Raw genomic sequence first — 18,043 nt, forward strand, 5'->3', positions numbered from 1 at the left:
TGAGTTGCCTCCTCCCTCAAGCACACCGGTAGCTCCATGATTCTTGATGCAAGTTCAAGCATCCTCAAGCCTCCACCTCCAAGCTCCATCCTCCATAGCCGCATGAGAGATAAGAGAAGATAAGAGAAGAGAAGAAGAAGAGAGGAGATGGTGGAGAGCTTCACTTCCTTAATCCCTCAGCCTCACACTCTCATACTCTCTCTCAAAAGTACACACAAGCAAGCAAGAAGAAGAGAAGAAGAGAAGAAGAAGAGCCTCTTGTTGCCACACACCAAAGAATGAGCTTTCATTCACTTTTTGAACTTTATATACATGCCCTAAAATCCCATAGGTGGTCATCCCCTTTTTTACATGACAGGCCATTGTGGCATGGCCCTATTTTCCATTCCCTTCTACTTGGCCTATTTCTTCAGTTTATGCCTATCGACCCTTTTACAATTTGCACAGGAGTGAGCGTGGCACTCTTTTACCAAAATTTTGGAGCACCTTTCACTTAAAAATGTGCTTTTGCCTTTAATTTAATTTTAGAGGTCGTCATTGCGCCTTTGCTTGTTCTCTGACCTGCTTCTTCCATCTCGAGCTGGGGTTAACACCTGTAAAGTATTCTTCGGGGTCATTCTATGAATTACAATTGTAGGAGTTCTGTTCATAATATAGACACAATTGTATGAATAGCTTTAGACCAAAAATGTTTTGGCATATTCTTTTCAACCACCATCAATGCTCGTGCAACTTCTGCAATATGCCTATTTTTTCTTTCTACAATCTCATTTTGATATGGAGTATATTTGTAAATAAACTGTCTCTTTATCCCATGAGACCTCAAGAAGCTACTAAACTCTTTAGAGATGTACCATCCTCCTCCATCTAATCGTAAGCACTTAACTTTTAAGCCTGTTTCTATTTCAACAATAGCCTTGAAATTTTTAATATGCTCAAATACATCACTCTTTTCCTTCATAAAATATACCCATAGCTTCTTTGAACAATCATCAATAAAGGTGACAAAGCATTCGGTACCACCAAGAGACACATTTTGTGTAGGCCCCAAACATCTGTATGTATAATATCAATTATATTTCTACTCGCATCTCTCTTATGCAAAAAAGGTTGTCTTGCTTGCTTACAAACTGACATGCTTCACATACTTTGTGAAATTCTACAACTCTAAAAGCAGGCATCCCTGTAACTAATCCTTTGGACTGCATTAATTTTAGCCTTTGTACATTTGCATGTCCAATACGTTTATGCCATATTTCAATGTTTGCAAGACCACTCCTTTCCCTTTACAATACATAGAACCATTCATAGTAGGAATTCCAGTATCTAAAGTGAACATGTGGCCAACTCTACTTCCTTTTGAGACCAACATGTACTTATCATTAAAGTCTTCTATAAAATAATCTTTTGCAGAAAATCCAACTTGCAATTCTTGCTCTATCATTTGGCCAATAGACACTGAATTCCTTGTGAATTGATGGCACATGTAATATATCTGATAGACTCTTTGTCTGGTCATCATGACCTTTTCAATATGTGAGATTGGGTGGCATGAATCATCACTTGTTTGCATATAACCTAGATTTTGTAAATCTTACATCTCTCCAAACCATTCGGCATGACTGGTCATATGATTAGATCCACTTGAATTGACATACCATATATCATCATGTGTCCCCTTTTCTACAACAACATTCATCATATGCTACATAATAAACATATGCTCATTTTTGTCTTCATTCTATTGTGAAGATGATGTATAGTTTCCTTGATGCAATTTACCACTATGTATATCACCCATCTTAGTGTAACAATGGGCTACAATATGACCTATTATACCAAAATAATTGCAAATAATAGCCAAATTTCTAGAACCTCTGTACTGCCATCCACCTCTTCCTCTAGCTCCCCCTACCTCTAAAGTTTCCACACCCTCTTGAAACCTATATTTCACAAAATTGCTAATTTAACATGTTTTGTTGATTATTACAAATATGTTCCATACCATGGCTACTCAAAGAAGATCTATCACGTCCCCTTCCTGAACTTGAGTAAAATGATTGGACCTATTTACCATTTATTTTTTATTAGTCACCTTACATATTGATCTCTTTGATAATCATGAGAGACCAACTCATCAAATTCTGAAAATGTCTTCCATATATATACAGAAGTGACAAATGATTTTCAAACCTTTTCATTATTAAGGCTACCTAAAGTAGATGAAGCCAAATCATCATCATCAATCATCGCATCAATCGGTGCCAAAGCATTTGCAATGCTTATTACCTTCAAAACATACTCATTGATAGACATTTTTCCTTTCTTCAAAGTATTCAACTCTTGCTTGAGTTGAATCTTCCGTGCCTTTGTATTTATTAAAAATATGTTCTCAAAAATTATCCAAGTTGCATGTGAAGTTTTTGCATTTTTTATATACCCTAGCATAGTATATTATCAATGACTGCAAATAGCCAATGCATCATCTTTTTATCCTTTGCATTCCATTCTTTCCATGCCTTTAATTCATCCACTACAGTTGTAGGGTTGCTCAACTCTGACTCATTTTCTTCACTTGAAACGAACTCATAAAGGCCTTTTCCAATAAGGAAGTTTGTCACACTAAACTTCCATGACATGTAGCTATTCTTTTCCAGCTTCTCAATGATGGGATTTTCACTATTCTCTACTTCCATCAATTCCAAGAATGATAAAGAATAACAAGCTAGTCTTCCGCAACCTTTCACAACAAGTGCACAACAATATACCAAACACTATTTTTCATTGACTACTCAACAATATATGTAATCTGCAACCTGTTACTGATAAAACTTGTGTTTGCTTCCTGGAAAATACCTCATAACTTATAGATTTGAAATCTATAACCTATACACCCACTTTCGATCAACATAGCCGAAAATTGCAATATGCCCTAAAACTGTTGTCCACAATCTAGCGACTCTAAAACGGAATCCGAAATGGCCTCAGATGGCCAAAAAGCAATGGGATATCCCCAAAGGGCTTTCCTATAGAATATACAATGTTGTGCCCAAAACATCAAATCTCACAGCAATATAAGATTTTTGCTTCGCCTTACTTCAGGTACCTCCACAAGCACTTTCCAAGAGAAAGAGTGGAAGAATGGGAGAGCTTCTTGCTCGTTACTTGCTTACTTGAATTCTTGCTTCTTCTCCTTTGCTTCAGCCTTCAAAACTAGCCTCTCTCACTTGTGCAACTCTGATACCATGTCAAGAATTACCTGTTGGGGGAACTTACTTGAGCTATTGTGCCAAACACACACCTTACACACAAGAATTTCATGGTGGGGAGAATTTCTTCAGATATTGCGCCAACAAACACACACCATACACACAAGAGGAAGCTCACTCAAGAAAACAAGAAGAGAGATAGAGGCCAACACATTTTCTTGCTGGTTTTTTCTTCCTCTTCCACACACAATACAATATACACAAAGTATAGATAACATATAACATAAAGGAAAGTGGTGTTACACGAGTAGTAATGGTGAGCAAGCCTCACTCACAACCCAATAATGAGATGTTAAGGAGTGCCAATGAGAATAATTGACTTTGTCACATGCACAACACAACACAAAAATTTTAAATATTCGACAAATACCACTCGAACCACACACAAAACCAAACGCCAAATAATGCCTCTTGTAGCTCAAAAATAATAAAAAGACTCAATTCTAGGTAGAGCATCACACAAACCCAACACAAAGTCTGAAAACACCAACACTTTGCACAAAGTTCAAAACAATCTTCGAAGACAAACTCAATAGTATGAAAATCCCATACCTTGATAACCTTGAGCCGACTCTAGCGTAGGCACATCATATGTCATAGACTAGCAATTAGGTGCATTGCTAAAAACCTCCATCACATCATGGAGCAGAGCTGCAGCTACATCATCATAATAGGGCATAGGTGCCACTAGTAAAGCATCTAAAGAATGCCATGTGTTCACATCCATATACCAACATGATGCCATTGTATGCAAGAGCCTTACATTTAGCAAGCCGTCGAATCCACATTCAAAGCATCGCCATGTCTTGCAATTCAGCAGCAACCATCTACTTGTAATTGATGACAGTCATCATCATTCGCGTCATCAAAACATCACTTGTCTGAACATCATGACGTTTACCTCCCATCTTCTCATCAACAATACCTGCAAGTCAATGGTCCTGCTTGAATATGCTTTCACCTCAGTCAATAATGACACCTTCATTCGTGTAAAACTCTTGTCTAATTTGTTTGCCATGTCCTATGTGCCTAAGATGTCTAGCTACTCCCATGCATGCTACTAATCAGCCCTTTGTTGATCATGTATCCAACCGTAGTTAGTTGCACATTAGTTGTACCTTTGTTGATCATGTACCCATTGTTAATCAAAGCTACTAAGCATTGCATTATGCACATAGTTGCCCTAACTACCTATCAACTAGTCTAAATTTTTCAATCATAGCACTCAAAAAGAATTTCATCATCATCATTATCCTGTCATGCTTTTTTTGATCCTACCATGTCTCGATTGTGTGAGTGCAAGGCATGCCTATCTTCCACACATCCCTTTATCTCAAACATTTTATGTACCAATTTGTTGCTAGATAAGCAAGGGCATAGAATTTGTCAATGTGGAGGAATCCATGTGATATCTCTTGCATTCTGCCTCGTCAAGAAAGAGATCAAAACAACTCGGCCCCACATTCCACCACCCAAAACTAGGCTACCCAAATTGCACAAAATTAAAGGAGACACTCAAGTCCCCAAAGACTTGCCCATGGAATGACCTAGAGAAGAAGAGGCTCTGATTATGCTTTTTTACTTGAATAAGGTATGGACTAATGTAATGGGAAACCTAAGAGTGGCATTGTCCATAGTGTAGCTCCTCACATTCTCTATTATGTTTGGTAGGCCACTCCCCATCTCTAAGGTTGTTGGAATTAATCCTTTGTCGTGTTTTTTAACACATACTTCTCTTATTCAATCCTCCTCCATCACTATATTTTTTAAACACATCTCTTGTCCACTCCCTCTACCACAAGCCAAGCAAGGGGTACTATTTTGTTTGTAGAAGAGGAAAAGGCCCTTGTTGAGTGGTCGTTCCACATGCAAGATATTGGTCATGGAGTATCCTTAAATACCTTGAAGTTGAAGGCTGCTGAGATAGTTCAATCTCGAAATAACCCCTTTAGTAATGGCTTCCCTAGAAAGAGTTGGTGGGATGGATTTCGCAAACGGCACCAGTAGCTCACAATCCTTGTATATGAGAGCCTTGATAGGTCTTGTGCCATTTCTTTGAGGCCCGAAGTGGTAAGAACATTTTATGATAACTTGGCAAGCATGTACAATGAACATCACTACCCCCTAAGAATATTTGGAATGTAAATGAGATTGGTGTGCAAGGTAGTAAGGAGGCATGCGAGTACTGGCAAGAAAAGGATCCAAGAATGTGTATGGCATGACTCCTAAGAGCAGGGAGTGTCTAACTATCTTATGTTGTGTGAATGCCACGGGGTATGCATTGCCAGGGTACTACATCCTCAAAGGTAAAAAGGCTATGCAAAACTATTTGTTGGAGTGTGAGGAAGGGGATGTAATGTCCTTGCAAAACAAGGCATGGATGACCAGGCAACTATTTTGAAGCATGGTTAAAGCACTTCATGGTGGATGTCCCAAACCTCTCATCTCCTTCTACTCGACATTTACTCATTTTGTGGATGGGCATGGTAGTCACACAAGCTCGAAGTTGTGGCAAAGGCAAAGGATGTTGGCATAGATATTATCACACTTTTGGCCCATACATCACACAAGCTCCAAACTTTCGATGTCTCATTATTTAGGCCATTCAAATCGTATTTTACACAGGAAATAAATTTGACCATGGGCCAAAAAGATCTTGCAACCTTCATTTCCATCACTACCCCACAATTCACAAGGATGTTTGATACCTACATCAGTCTACCCCCTAGGGACTTCTTTGACAATAGGGAGAGCCTCCATTCGGTAGTATGTTTTGTACCTCAATTTAGTCCACCCCTTGAGGACTTGTTTTGCCTATTGAGAGAGCCCCTTTGTAAATCAAACAAATGGCTATTTTGACATGTCTTGCCCATGGTGGCCTTTAGATTGCGTGCCTTAGTGTGGCAGCCTAGACTAAATTTAGTGTCCCGATATGGTTTTTCATGATTACCCACTTTATATTAAGTGAGATTTAAGCCATCCAATTAATATCATTGCATTCTCTTGCTATGCTATGCATTTGCATTTCAAGGTAGAAATCTGGATTGAAAGACCATCTCTTGAGTTAGAACAAAGACTCACCCACTAACTGCTACAATCTCGAACGCTGGTAGAATCCCTAGGGGCAAAACAATAACTACAAAATCCATCAGATTTAGTAGAACTAAAGTGTGCATGCTACAAATCAATGTGTCCAAAGGTAATTGCTGCATTATAAGTACAGCAAGAAACCAAGTTCAGGTTTTTGTGACCATTGGAAACATCCCACTTCATGATTAGCAGTCAAAACTTATGAATCTAGAACACATTGAAATCATTCCTAACTGTTGTTTTATTTGAAAAATGTACTCACGAGGTGAGAAGGGAATGACCAGATGACATGGCGATGAATGATTTGTCCATGGCATTTTGTAAAGCAAGCCTCATATCCATTTCATTTCTTGGTTGTTTCTACAAGTGCACCACCTGTGATCATCAACAAGGGGAAAAAGTGCCAATCTTTGCATTAATGTGGCACATATGAAACAAAAAAAATTAAAGTCAGTATCATCATTACTCCCTTTGAAGCACTATCATAATTAATTGTACTAATTAATCTTGTAAGTGCAAACAAATAGGTTAACATTTCTCTATTGAATGTACTCACAAACTTCTAGGTTGACATGAATGTTTCTTCCTTATTCTATAGAGGTCAAATCAGTATTGTACATCTTAAACAGAAAAGTGATGCTTACATCTTGTTCAAACTCTGTCCTTTGCTTTGTGGTTGATTTCATCCTCTTGTCATTTCCACTTAGGGACTTTGGATGTAGTTTAAGAATGTAAAGCATATCATGAGCATACACATCGCATTTCTTTTAGAAAACTTTGATTGTGAAGCCAACAGGCTTCAGGCCCATCATAGAATCCACTAAGCAAAGTCCAGTTTTCTCTTAACCTCTTATCAAATGACAGGGCAGAGCAATAGGAGCCATGGATTCATCTCTGCTAAGAATCCACTAAGAAAAGCACACAGTTGTCCTTAATCTCTTATTAGAGTGTAGGGCAGCAACAACAGCCATGGGTTCGTCTCTGCCATGAAACCACTAAGAAAAGCACATATTTGTCCATTACCTCTTATCAGAGGGCAGGGCAGCAGGAGCCATGGATGCGTCTCTACTTCTAGTACTTCTAGATGGATGTTGATTTCGTCTTCTTGTCATTTCCAAAGAATTCAATATTCCACCATAGAGTGCCCACAATGCAATTTGTTGAAGTACCCAAACAAACCAGATATAATTGAATATTCTACCCCTCTTTGATTATAGTAGAATAGAGAATGAGGACAAATATGTTGTTGTTGTTACATGATGGCGTAATCAAAGATTGAGAGGGGGTAGAATTATTATGTGCAATCAGACATTGAAAGGGGAATCAGATGATTAGAAATAATCAGAGGTTGAGAGGGGGCAAATTACTCATCTTCATTTTATCCATGGCTTCAAGTGCCTCAGTGCGAAGCTGATCACCAGCACAAAAAATCCCTTCCAGCCTGCATCCCTTGTTCCTTCGTTCACAGTTGTGGCATGAGGCGGGAGCACCAGCGGACCTCGACATCTGCACATGATAGCTCCATGTGGACCTGAGTAAGACAGGGGGGAGGCCATTGCATGCATGGCAATGTGACACTTCACACTATGCCTGATGTGCAATGGGACTCTTAACTGCTCTTCTATCTGCTACACAGAACAAACGCTAGAGTGTAAGCTCATTTCTTAGCAAGGAGGATAATCCGCAGGCGTCTATGGATGGGCCGCTGGAACAATCCCTTGTGGACTCAGCAGGTCCTGTCAAGAAGAAGAAGAAGAGGAGGGTCATGTCAGCAGACAGCGACTGCATCAGCAGAGGGCAACAACAGTATCAGCAGCAGCAGCACAGGCAGCTGCAGCAGTGGTGGTTTACATGGCTATGGTGGACCCTTGAGGATACCTGACCTAGAAGTAGCCATGACAGCTTTGGAAGAAGGGTCCCCTGACATGCCTATGCCTGTCTCTGTCGAAGACCTCGCATCCATCCTGCAGCGGTGTGGACAGGATCATGATCACGCCTGTGCATTGCGGTTGCATGCCTACATGCGCCGGAACCAGCTGGACACCCATCCGTCTCTTGGGAACTGCCTCGTTTCGATGCTAGTAGAAGTTGGAAGCATCTCTGATGCCCACGAGCTTTTTGACAGGTTGTCATACCGGGACAAATGTGCTTGGAATTCTCTCATCACGGGTTATATTCGATGTGGGAACATCGATAGTGCTTTCAGTCTGTGTGAAAAAATGTCACAGGATGATGCTGCATGCCCTACACGGTCTACTGTCCTTGCCATATTGAAGGCTTGTTCTGATACAAGGGACCTGGACTGGGGCCGCAAGATACATGCTTTCATTGCTGGCAAGGGGTTGCTGGAAACTGACAGGTTTGTTTGCAGTGCACTAATTAGTATGTATGCCAAATCTGGCTCCCTTGCAAAGGCACGGGAACTGTTTGACCAGCTCTCATTTCACAATGTGGTCCTGTGGAATGTGCTAATATCAGGGTATGCCCAACACGGGCATGCTGAGGAGGCGCTTAACTGCTTTGAAGAGATGCAAATTGAGGGGATTTCTGCAGATGCTGTCACCTTCGTTTGCATCCTGAAGGCTTGTGGCAGCATAGGAGCCATTGACAAGGGCCAAGAAATACATGCTGAGATCACAAGAAAAGAGCTACTGGCAGAAGACATTTTTCTTGGCAATGCATTAGTTGATATGTATGCCAAGTGTGGTCTGCTGACAAAAGCCCAGGAACTATTTAACGAGCTTCCGGTTCGGGATATTGTTTCATGGAATGTACTAATGTCAGGATATATGCAGCATGATTGTGCTGAGGAGGCTCTCAACTGTGTGGAACATACGCGACTCCTTGGCTTACATCCAAACAAAGTCACTTTTCTCTGCAGCTTGAAAGCTTGTGGCAGCATAAGAACTACAGGAAAGGGCCAAGAGATACATGCTGAGATTGTCATGAAAGGATTGTTCGAAAGAGATGTGTCTGTTGGCAACACATTGGTTGATTTTTATGCCAAATGTGGCTTGCTTGCAGAAGCAAAAAAGGTATTTGCTAAGCTTCCTAGTAGAAATGTGGTTTCATGGACTGCACTCCTCACAGGCTATCTCCAACATGGATGCGACGAAGAAGCATTGAATTATTTTGGAAAAATGCAAGTTGAAGGTGTCTCTCCAGACCCCGTTGCGCTTGTCTGCTTGCTGAAAGCCTGTGCAAGTGTAGGGGCTATAGACAAGGGTCAAGAAATATGTGGTGAGATATGCAGAAAAGGGTTGCTGGAAAAGAACATGGTTGTAGGCACTGCACTTGTAGATATGTATGCTAAATGTGCGTTGATTGGAAAAGCGCAAGATGTGTTTGACAAGCTTCTAGTTAGAAACGTAACTGCATGGAATGCACTAATTGCAGGATATGCAGAGCTTGGAGAGATTGGAAATGTTTTCCATGTCTTTAAAAGAATGACAAGAGAAGGTGTAAGGCCCGATCTGGCCACTTTCACAAGTTTGCTCAATGCATGTAGTAACACAGGTCTAGTAGAGACATGCCAGATGCTGTTTTCCAGGATGGACACAGACCATCTCATAATGCCAACTCTCGAGCACTATACATGCATGGTTAATCTCCTTGGTCACGCAGGCCAGTTTCACAAGGCATTAATGTTGATAAAGACGATGCCATTTCGTGTTGATGTTGTGGTTTGGCAAACATTCATGGCATCCATGTGGGAAGTAGTGCAATGTGGAACTTGGAAGGCAAGGAATCACACAAGCAGCACATATGGATGAAGAGGATCTTTCAGTTTATAACACTGACTCCAGTGCTACCATGTACAAAGATGCTATGATTCTTAGCAAGGCGAACAAAGCAACAAGTTTTCAGAAGTTGAGGTGAACTTATATATCAGTTGAGATCAATGGTAATGTCTTCAAGGGGATTAATAACCATTCGATGCTTCTGAAACCCCAAAAGGTGAGCATAGCTAACTTCAAATGATCCTCTTATAGGTCATTAAATGATGCAAAAACCAATGCTCTTATAGCTATCAAGTTAACCGACACCTCATGCGCTTCAAGGCAAACATCCTCAGCGTTTCCATCAATCATGTATGATTGTCCATTAGGGAGACCAATGCTGCTTTTAAGACTATGCTGGGGCAAGTATTTTCTCCCAATTAGGTGGATTTAAGATCTTTGAAGACAAAGGCATTTAGAACACACCTTATGCAGCATGATCACTACCTCTTACATTACCTGACTTTAATTCAACCAAGTCATATCTGCTTGCTATTCAGAATTCAGATATTCCCATCCATCCAACAAACACCATAAGATGTGAAATTCATATCAATAATATGTTGAAGTCAACTAGTGTTGTTTTGGTTAAATCAATAATGAGCGCTGACAATGCCTTGCGTATGCATGTTGATATGTTCTGCATTTCTAGAAACTCCAAGATGCAAACCATGTGGCATATGTTCCTTCACACTTGTCATTACCTCTAGAACCATTGGGTAAAGAGAGCTTTCGTTGTTTATAAGATTTTATAGGGTATTTAACAAGAGTATCGACAATAAATGCAATTGACTTTGACATAAGCATGCATTTCCTAGAATGAGCATCAACTCAATCCAATGGTTAGATCTCTTTGGATTTGTACTCCAACTTGGATGTATCATGTAGTCCCTGAAACGTAAGAGTAGATAGTTGATATCGAAGTGCCTATATCTCCATATAGAATGTGAATCTACTTAATCCCAATAGTCAGTCTATAGAGTGATGTTAGGAACATTTAATAGAGGTAGTTGAGTAAAATTAGGTTTGCAATATAAGAGTACTTTGACCAGCCATATGAACATGTAACTAGCATATGCATGATGGAATATAATGTTGAGGTGTGTATTAACATGTCATAGATGGTCATTATCATTATAGGATTTGGCCTCCAATTATAAGGTGGTTGTCATATGTATAGTTTTACCATCCTCCCCACGTATATAAATGTACTTGCAGATACTAAGGTTGTTCTAGAATATAGTGAATTTATTTGGTCCAAGGGGATTTGTGAAGGTATCTACAACTTGATTATGTGTAGAGCAATGAGAATCAATCTCTTGATAATGCAATTTTGGGTTTCTTCTTACTTGACCAAATGATGATGTCAATTCCTAATGAGCAACAATATCCTCAATTAGGCCTTTATCCTTAATATTCTCAGTCCAATCAACATTAGTACATCCAAATAATTTCAAGACTAAAGTACTCATAAAGTAGTCCAAAATTTAAAGAGCCTTTGACACATTTGAGTATTCGCTTGGATGCAATCTAGTGAGTCTGTTTGGTTTCACTCATGAGTTGACTAACAATACTTATAACAAAAGCAATGTCAGGTCATGTTAATCATCCATACAGATTGGCATATGGAAATTTGGATGCATTTTTTTTACAAACTTGAGATTGGCTTTCATTAGAGTGGGCTTGTTTGTAGTCGCCTAGTTAATCTCTTCAAGATATCATTGAGATCCTTGTATCAACAAATAGAAACCTCATGTATCCCTTAAGACTTTAAGACCAAGAAAATACTTTAGCACCACCAAGTTCATTCGTATTATATTCTGTTTTCAACTAACATTGGATGCCATTTATGCTTGTAAGGTTACTACCAGTGAGTATGAGATCATTGACATAATAGAGAATGATGAGTATAGTGTATTTGCCTTCATTTGTTATCTAGAGAGTAGGATCTACATTAGTATTCCATTATTTGTGAGCTTGCAAGAAACAATTTATCCAAGTGTACCAAGATTTCAGAGCTTGCTTTAGTCCCTATAGAGAGCTCTTTAACTTGTATCCTTGCATGGATTGTTGGCTTCTACGTACCCGAGTGGTTGATTATTTAAATTTCTTCCTATAAGTCTCCATTCAAGAAAACATTTTTTGATGCATTTTTTGAGTTGGGAAAAAAACTTATAGATGCATCTAATTTACCAATTAATGAAGCATTAGAAGACCCACCTCTAAAATCACATTTTTACCACATCATATAAACATGACTTTTTATGCTAGTTTAAACACACTTTACCTACAAATTTCATCGTACTATAAAAATCTATTTTAACATGCTTTTGCCTATAACTTTCACCCTCTTTTTCACGTGAATTTAAATGCACTTTCTATCCATGCAAAACAAAGAGAAAACCAACAAGCTGATTGCAGACTTCCAAAACAAAACCCCCCCCAGCGCCCCGCCCCGCCCCCCCCCCCCCAAAAAAAAAAAGCATATTTGTTGGGCACTATTTATACAAATAGAACCAACATAGCTTTAAAGATTGCATACAATAATATAGCTTGACATAAGCAAATGTTGAAGGATAATACAAAGAGAAAACAAGAATGATGAAATGGTGTTGTTTGTATTACAATCTATACATGAGTTTACATAAAGCTTTGGAAGACAAATTTATATGTAATGAACTCAAAGCTACTAAATCTTTACTTAGATTACAAAATACAAGTTGTATAACCTAAGATAATGTATATCATTCCACTATCCTTGCGAAAACCATTTGATTGAGTAGTTCTTGCTTCCAAGTCTCCCTCTTTAATGCCTTTTTGCCTACAAAAATGAGACAACTTACATATTGGCAATTTGAAAAATATAATAGGACACTAGAAGCATAAAAGCTCTAATATTTTAATACTATAATTAATAGCCAAATTACAATAGAATTAAGAGTGTTCTTCTATACCTTTAAGTGTTGTATAAACTATGGCCTTGCACTTCAAGAACTTTGTACACCCTATGCAACAAACCTTAAAACTATAGGATGGAGATTCCATGGACAACTCTCATAAAGATTTGAACTTTGTACACTCCATGCTACAATCTTTAAAACTATAGGATGGAGATTCTATGGACAAGACTCCATACTATAGTCCTTAAAACTATAGGATGGAGATTCCGTGAACAAGACTTTCATAAAGATTTGAACTTTGTACAATCATATGACAAGGCTTGCACATCAAAGTTTGTAGAGCTCATAGAAAAATGTTTGCACATCAATAACAAATAAAATTGAATTATCTAACCATGTAATTAAAAACCATGATACACACCTTGGATATTTTGAGAAGATGCATCTTTTACTTTTTGCACATAAGAAGACTCAAATGCTACTCATGTTTTATTATTATAGTATTGTTAAATGACACTTTGCTTAAAAAAAATTGGGATAGAGGAAACCTACAAGAAGTATGTGATTTTTCATCATAGCTACCCCTATACCACCTCTTGTAGGTGAGCTCCACCCAAAAGAAACTTAGGAAAATGTCTTTAGATAGAGTCCTATAAAAAATATAATAACAAAACATGAGTGACATTGGAGCCTTCCTTCAAGATTCAAATCTTACGTTAAGATAAGGCTAAGAGGAAAATCCTAAATTTGACAAGTTGAGAGAGAATAAAAAAGAAATTAAGACACTTTCTCATGATCTTTATTAGCAAACAAGTGTGTTGATCTACTTCATGGAAAGTCATAGTCTCAAACAAGTACAAGCACCTTGAAAGTAAAGAGTCAGACTAGTTAGAGATTCCTAGGTGGAAAGCTAAAGTTGCGGGGAATTAGACTACATGCCATCATGACTAATTTATAGGCCAAGTAGGGCATTCAATCTAGTCCTTTCAATTGGTGTTAGTCCAGGTCCTTTCAATTAGTCACAAGATTAGACTAGTCACACTTTGAGATTGATATGGAGGCTTATTAGTAGGCTCACTTTGGACTATGCATATACAAAAATAGGCACATGTGGTTCATTAGAGTAGATGCTAGTAAGAAGTTGTACTTCTCAACTCTCAATGACCTCTTTATAATGCACTTCACAAAGGCCGGAAATGGACAACCTCATTGCATGACAGATGAATGTAAAATCACAAGAACTAGAGAACATGAGATTTCAGTGTATTAAAGATTTAAATCTCAAAGAGAATCCAAGTTGTGGAAAGACCAAACATAAAGGCTATCATCAAAGGTTTTGTTTAGGGTATACACAATGAAAGTATTTATAAGGCTATAGCAAGCAACTAATGTTGGATAGGTATAATGTTAATAGTGTACTCAATGAAGCAATCTAAATTGATAATCTCAAAAGGGAAATAAGTAGAGACAATAAGGTGATGATGAATCAAGCTCATTGAATCCCTAAAGCAATTGAGATCTTATTGACAAGATGTGCAATGCATCTACTATTATGGAACAGATCACCTATTGTCAAAATATATGAGATCTACTTAACAATGTATGAATTGTGAACGTTTAGGCTTAAGACACCATAACACAAAAGTCTTGTATGATTCATAGTTATGAAATGCTAAGACCTGTCAAGGGAGAGGTCTAAGAGGTGAGAGAAAGAAGATCAAAAGAGAGAGAAAAGAGAAGAGAGAATGAGTGATGAGGAGAGAGAAATACTATAAAGATAGAAAAGAAGAGAGAGAAGCCATGAAAGCTAAGTACAAGCAGGTGAGATGAGAGACAATAATTGTATTATGATAAAAGATGCCAAAATTTACACGTCTCACAACTTTTATACCTATGTTAGTGTGACAGGGTATTATTAATAACTCTCTCTCACTAATATATGTATTTCTAGCTTCTTACTATCCATCCATAAAAGGTTTTTGCCCACAAAAACAAAGTTACAATGTCAAAGAAGGATAGATGAAGCAGAGTACTACTCTGATTTTAGCTACACAAAAAAAGTTACAATGGCAAAGAAGGATAGATGAAACATAGAACTACTCTGATTTTAGCTATACAAAAGATGTGACAGGAATAAAATAGTGAAAAGTTATTTGTTGCAATGAAGACATAAAGGAAATCCTCTGCCATCTACATAATATGATGTTTTCAAAAGTAATTTGAGCCTTCAAATCTCCAAGAAATAACCTTTGTAAAGAGTAGACAACTTGGTGCAAAAAAATAGGGCATGCTGAAGAAAATTATCATAACTTCTGCTAGAAGTATCCAAATAGGGCATTCCACATATCAAAATTGTCAGAGAGTGAACTAGGGAGAGAGAAAGAGGAGAGAGAAGACTGTAGAAGAGAGAGAAAGACTGCAGAAAGAGAGAGAGAAAGACTGCAGAAAGAGAGAGAAGAAGAGTGATGAAGAGAGAGAAATACTAGATTTGGAGAGAGAAAGATAGGAAAGAGGGAGAAGCCATGGAAGTTGTGAACAAGATGAGAGAGAAGGATTGTAATTGTATTAATGTGTCAAAAAGATATGAAAAATTACATGTCCTCTCCTTTTATACCAATGTCAGTGTGATGTGGCATAATATCAATATTATTTACACTAAATCCTTATTCCCAGCTTCTTACAATTCGTCCCTTTCCAAAAGTTTTTGTCCTCAAAAACAAACCTGGAAGACTAGAAAAAGATGGATAGAACAGAGTACTACTCTGTTTTTACAACTTTATAAATGGGAAACGAATGACGTATGATCAACTATATGGACTGAGATTGAAGAACGAGAGTAGGCCTCAGCTATATACATGATTTGGAGTACTTCAAAAGTATATGGAGCCATAAAGTTTTCAACAAATAATCTCAAAACAAAGTAGACAGCTTGCTGTGTAAACAGACCCTGCTGGACCAAATCTGCCATAACTTCTAGTAGAAGTGTCCAAATGAGACGTACCATATATCAAAACGAAGCTCTTGAAGAGTACTTTAAGCCCATGTAGATAGCTTAATTCTAAAAATTAGGCATGATAAAAACTATTCTAAAACAGTGTGCTGTCCTGATCTTGTCTACATCATCACTAGCTCCATAATCAATAGGCTTCAGCCACCAATGTGTCCCTTAAGAAAGGAAACTCATCCAATATAGAATCAGGCCTCCATGAAGCTTCCTCAGGTGTTAAACCTCTCCATTTGATCAAATATTCCACGATAGAACGAGATCGAAGCTTCTTCTCACGCTGACCTATAACATCCTCCGGGATGTTTTGAATAAGACCTTCTTCATCAATAGGTGGCAGCTCATCAACTATATCCACTGGATCACCATAAAAGGGCTTGAGCTGACTAACATGGAAGACATTATGAATCTTTGTGAAAGAGGGAAGCTCTAATCCATATGCCAAATCTCCAATTCGCTTAAGGATCCGGTAAGGGCCATAAAACCTGTGGGCAAGCTTATTACTAGATCCACATTTTAATGTAGAGTACTTGGACTTGGGCACCTTTAGTAAGACCAACTCTCCTTATTGGAACTCTAAAGGCCGCCTCTTCTCATCAGCATACATATTCATTTGGTCTTGAGTCTTCCTAAGATTCATCTTACATTGCTGAAGAAGGGTCTGCATTCTTTCTAACTCTTCCTTTCCATGAGGATTGATCCTTTCATTAAAGATGACTATGGGTAAGGGCACCTTGTAACTATACAAAGCCTCAAAGGGTGAAACTCCGATACTAACGTGGGTAGAATTGTTATAAGTAAACTCAGCAAGTGTAACCAAGAATCCCATGAAGTTTGGACATCATAGCAAAAATGGCAAAGATAAGTCTCCAACCATTTACTGACTCTTTCTATCTATCCATTAGTTTGAGGATGAGAGGCCATAGATGGAGCCAATTTAGTGCCCATAGATGTAAATGCCGCCTGTCAAAAGTTACTCATAAACTTTGAGTCTCTATCATGAACAATCACTTGCGGTAATCCATGTAGTCTAAAAATCTACTCCATAAATTGATTGGCCACTTGAGAAGCAGTAAACTGAATCTTGGTTAGAATAAAATGGGCTGCTTGGTGAGTCTTTCTACCATCACATATATACTATTTCATCCCTTCTTGGTAGTAGGTAAGCCACTAATGAAATCCACAGTAATATGAGTCCATTTACTTTTAGGAATAGGTAATGGCTGTAACAAACCTCCTGGCTTATGGGTGATGTTCTTATTCTACTGACAAGGCATACACTTCATAACAAAGTCCTTGACATCTTTCCACAGTCCTTTCCAATAGACTGATCTTGTCATAGGTCTTGAAAACTCCTAAATGTCTAGATAAAGGCGAAGAATGTAGTTCCTCCATAATTTTCCGCGTAAAAGAAGAGGTAGAAGGAATAACAATCTTGCCTTTCAACCAAATAAGGCCATTTTTGAACTAGTAATGCGAGTTTTCTTCCATAAGACCTTGCTGTAATTTCTGAAAAATATGGCTGAATTCTTCATCCAGAAGATAAGCCTCCTGTAATTCTTCAATCCAATCATTATACAATTCTGTCATAGCTGAAACTTTGCAAGCCCACATACGAGAAAGAGAATTAGCCACTATATTATCTTTGCCCCTTGTATGAGTGATGTTAAAATCATAATTCTGTAATGTAGCTACCCAACGACGTTGCTTTGGAGTAAGATTGGGCTGAGTAAGGAAATACTTAAGTACCCTGTGATCACTGTGTACTCTGAATCGGCTGCCATACAAGTAATGGTGCCACTTCTTAATTGCATGCAAGATAGCCAACATCTCCTCATCATAAACATTCATGGCCATTTCTTTATCTGTAAGCTTATGGCTCTCAAAGGCAATTACTCCATGCTCCTGTAGCAAAACAGCCCCAATGCCACGACCACTAGCATCACACTGTATAGTAAATTCTTTGGAAAGTCCGGGCATACTAAGATAGGAGCAGAGGTA

General features: G+C 38.3%; 1 protein-coding gene across 1 annotated transcript; it reads left to right on the plus strand.

The window, feature by feature from the left end:
• Nucleotides 1–7,671: 7,671 nt before the first annotated feature.
• Nucleotides 7,672–10,223, plus strand: LOC148041953 (pentatricopeptide repeat-containing protein At4g33990-like). Its single transcript, XM_087684443.1, has one exon. It carries the CDS (start codon nucleotides 8,057–8,059, stop codon nucleotides 10,130–10,132), a length of 2,076 nt encoding a protein of 691 aa, XP_087540569.1. The 5' UTR covers nucleotides 7,672–8,056; the 3' UTR covers nucleotides 10,133–10,223.
• The last annotated feature ends 7,820 nt before the right edge of the window (nucleotides 10,224–18,043 follow it).

The sequence above is a fragment of the Lygodium microphyllum genome, chromosome 1, assembly GCF_053477565.2.
Source record: "Lygodium microphyllum isolate KBCC chromosome 1, Lygodium_microphyllum_v1.1.10, whole genome shotgun sequence".
Classification (NCBI taxonomy): Eukaryota; Viridiplantae; Streptophyta; class Polypodiopsida; order Schizaeales; family Lygodiaceae; genus Lygodium; species Lygodium microphyllum.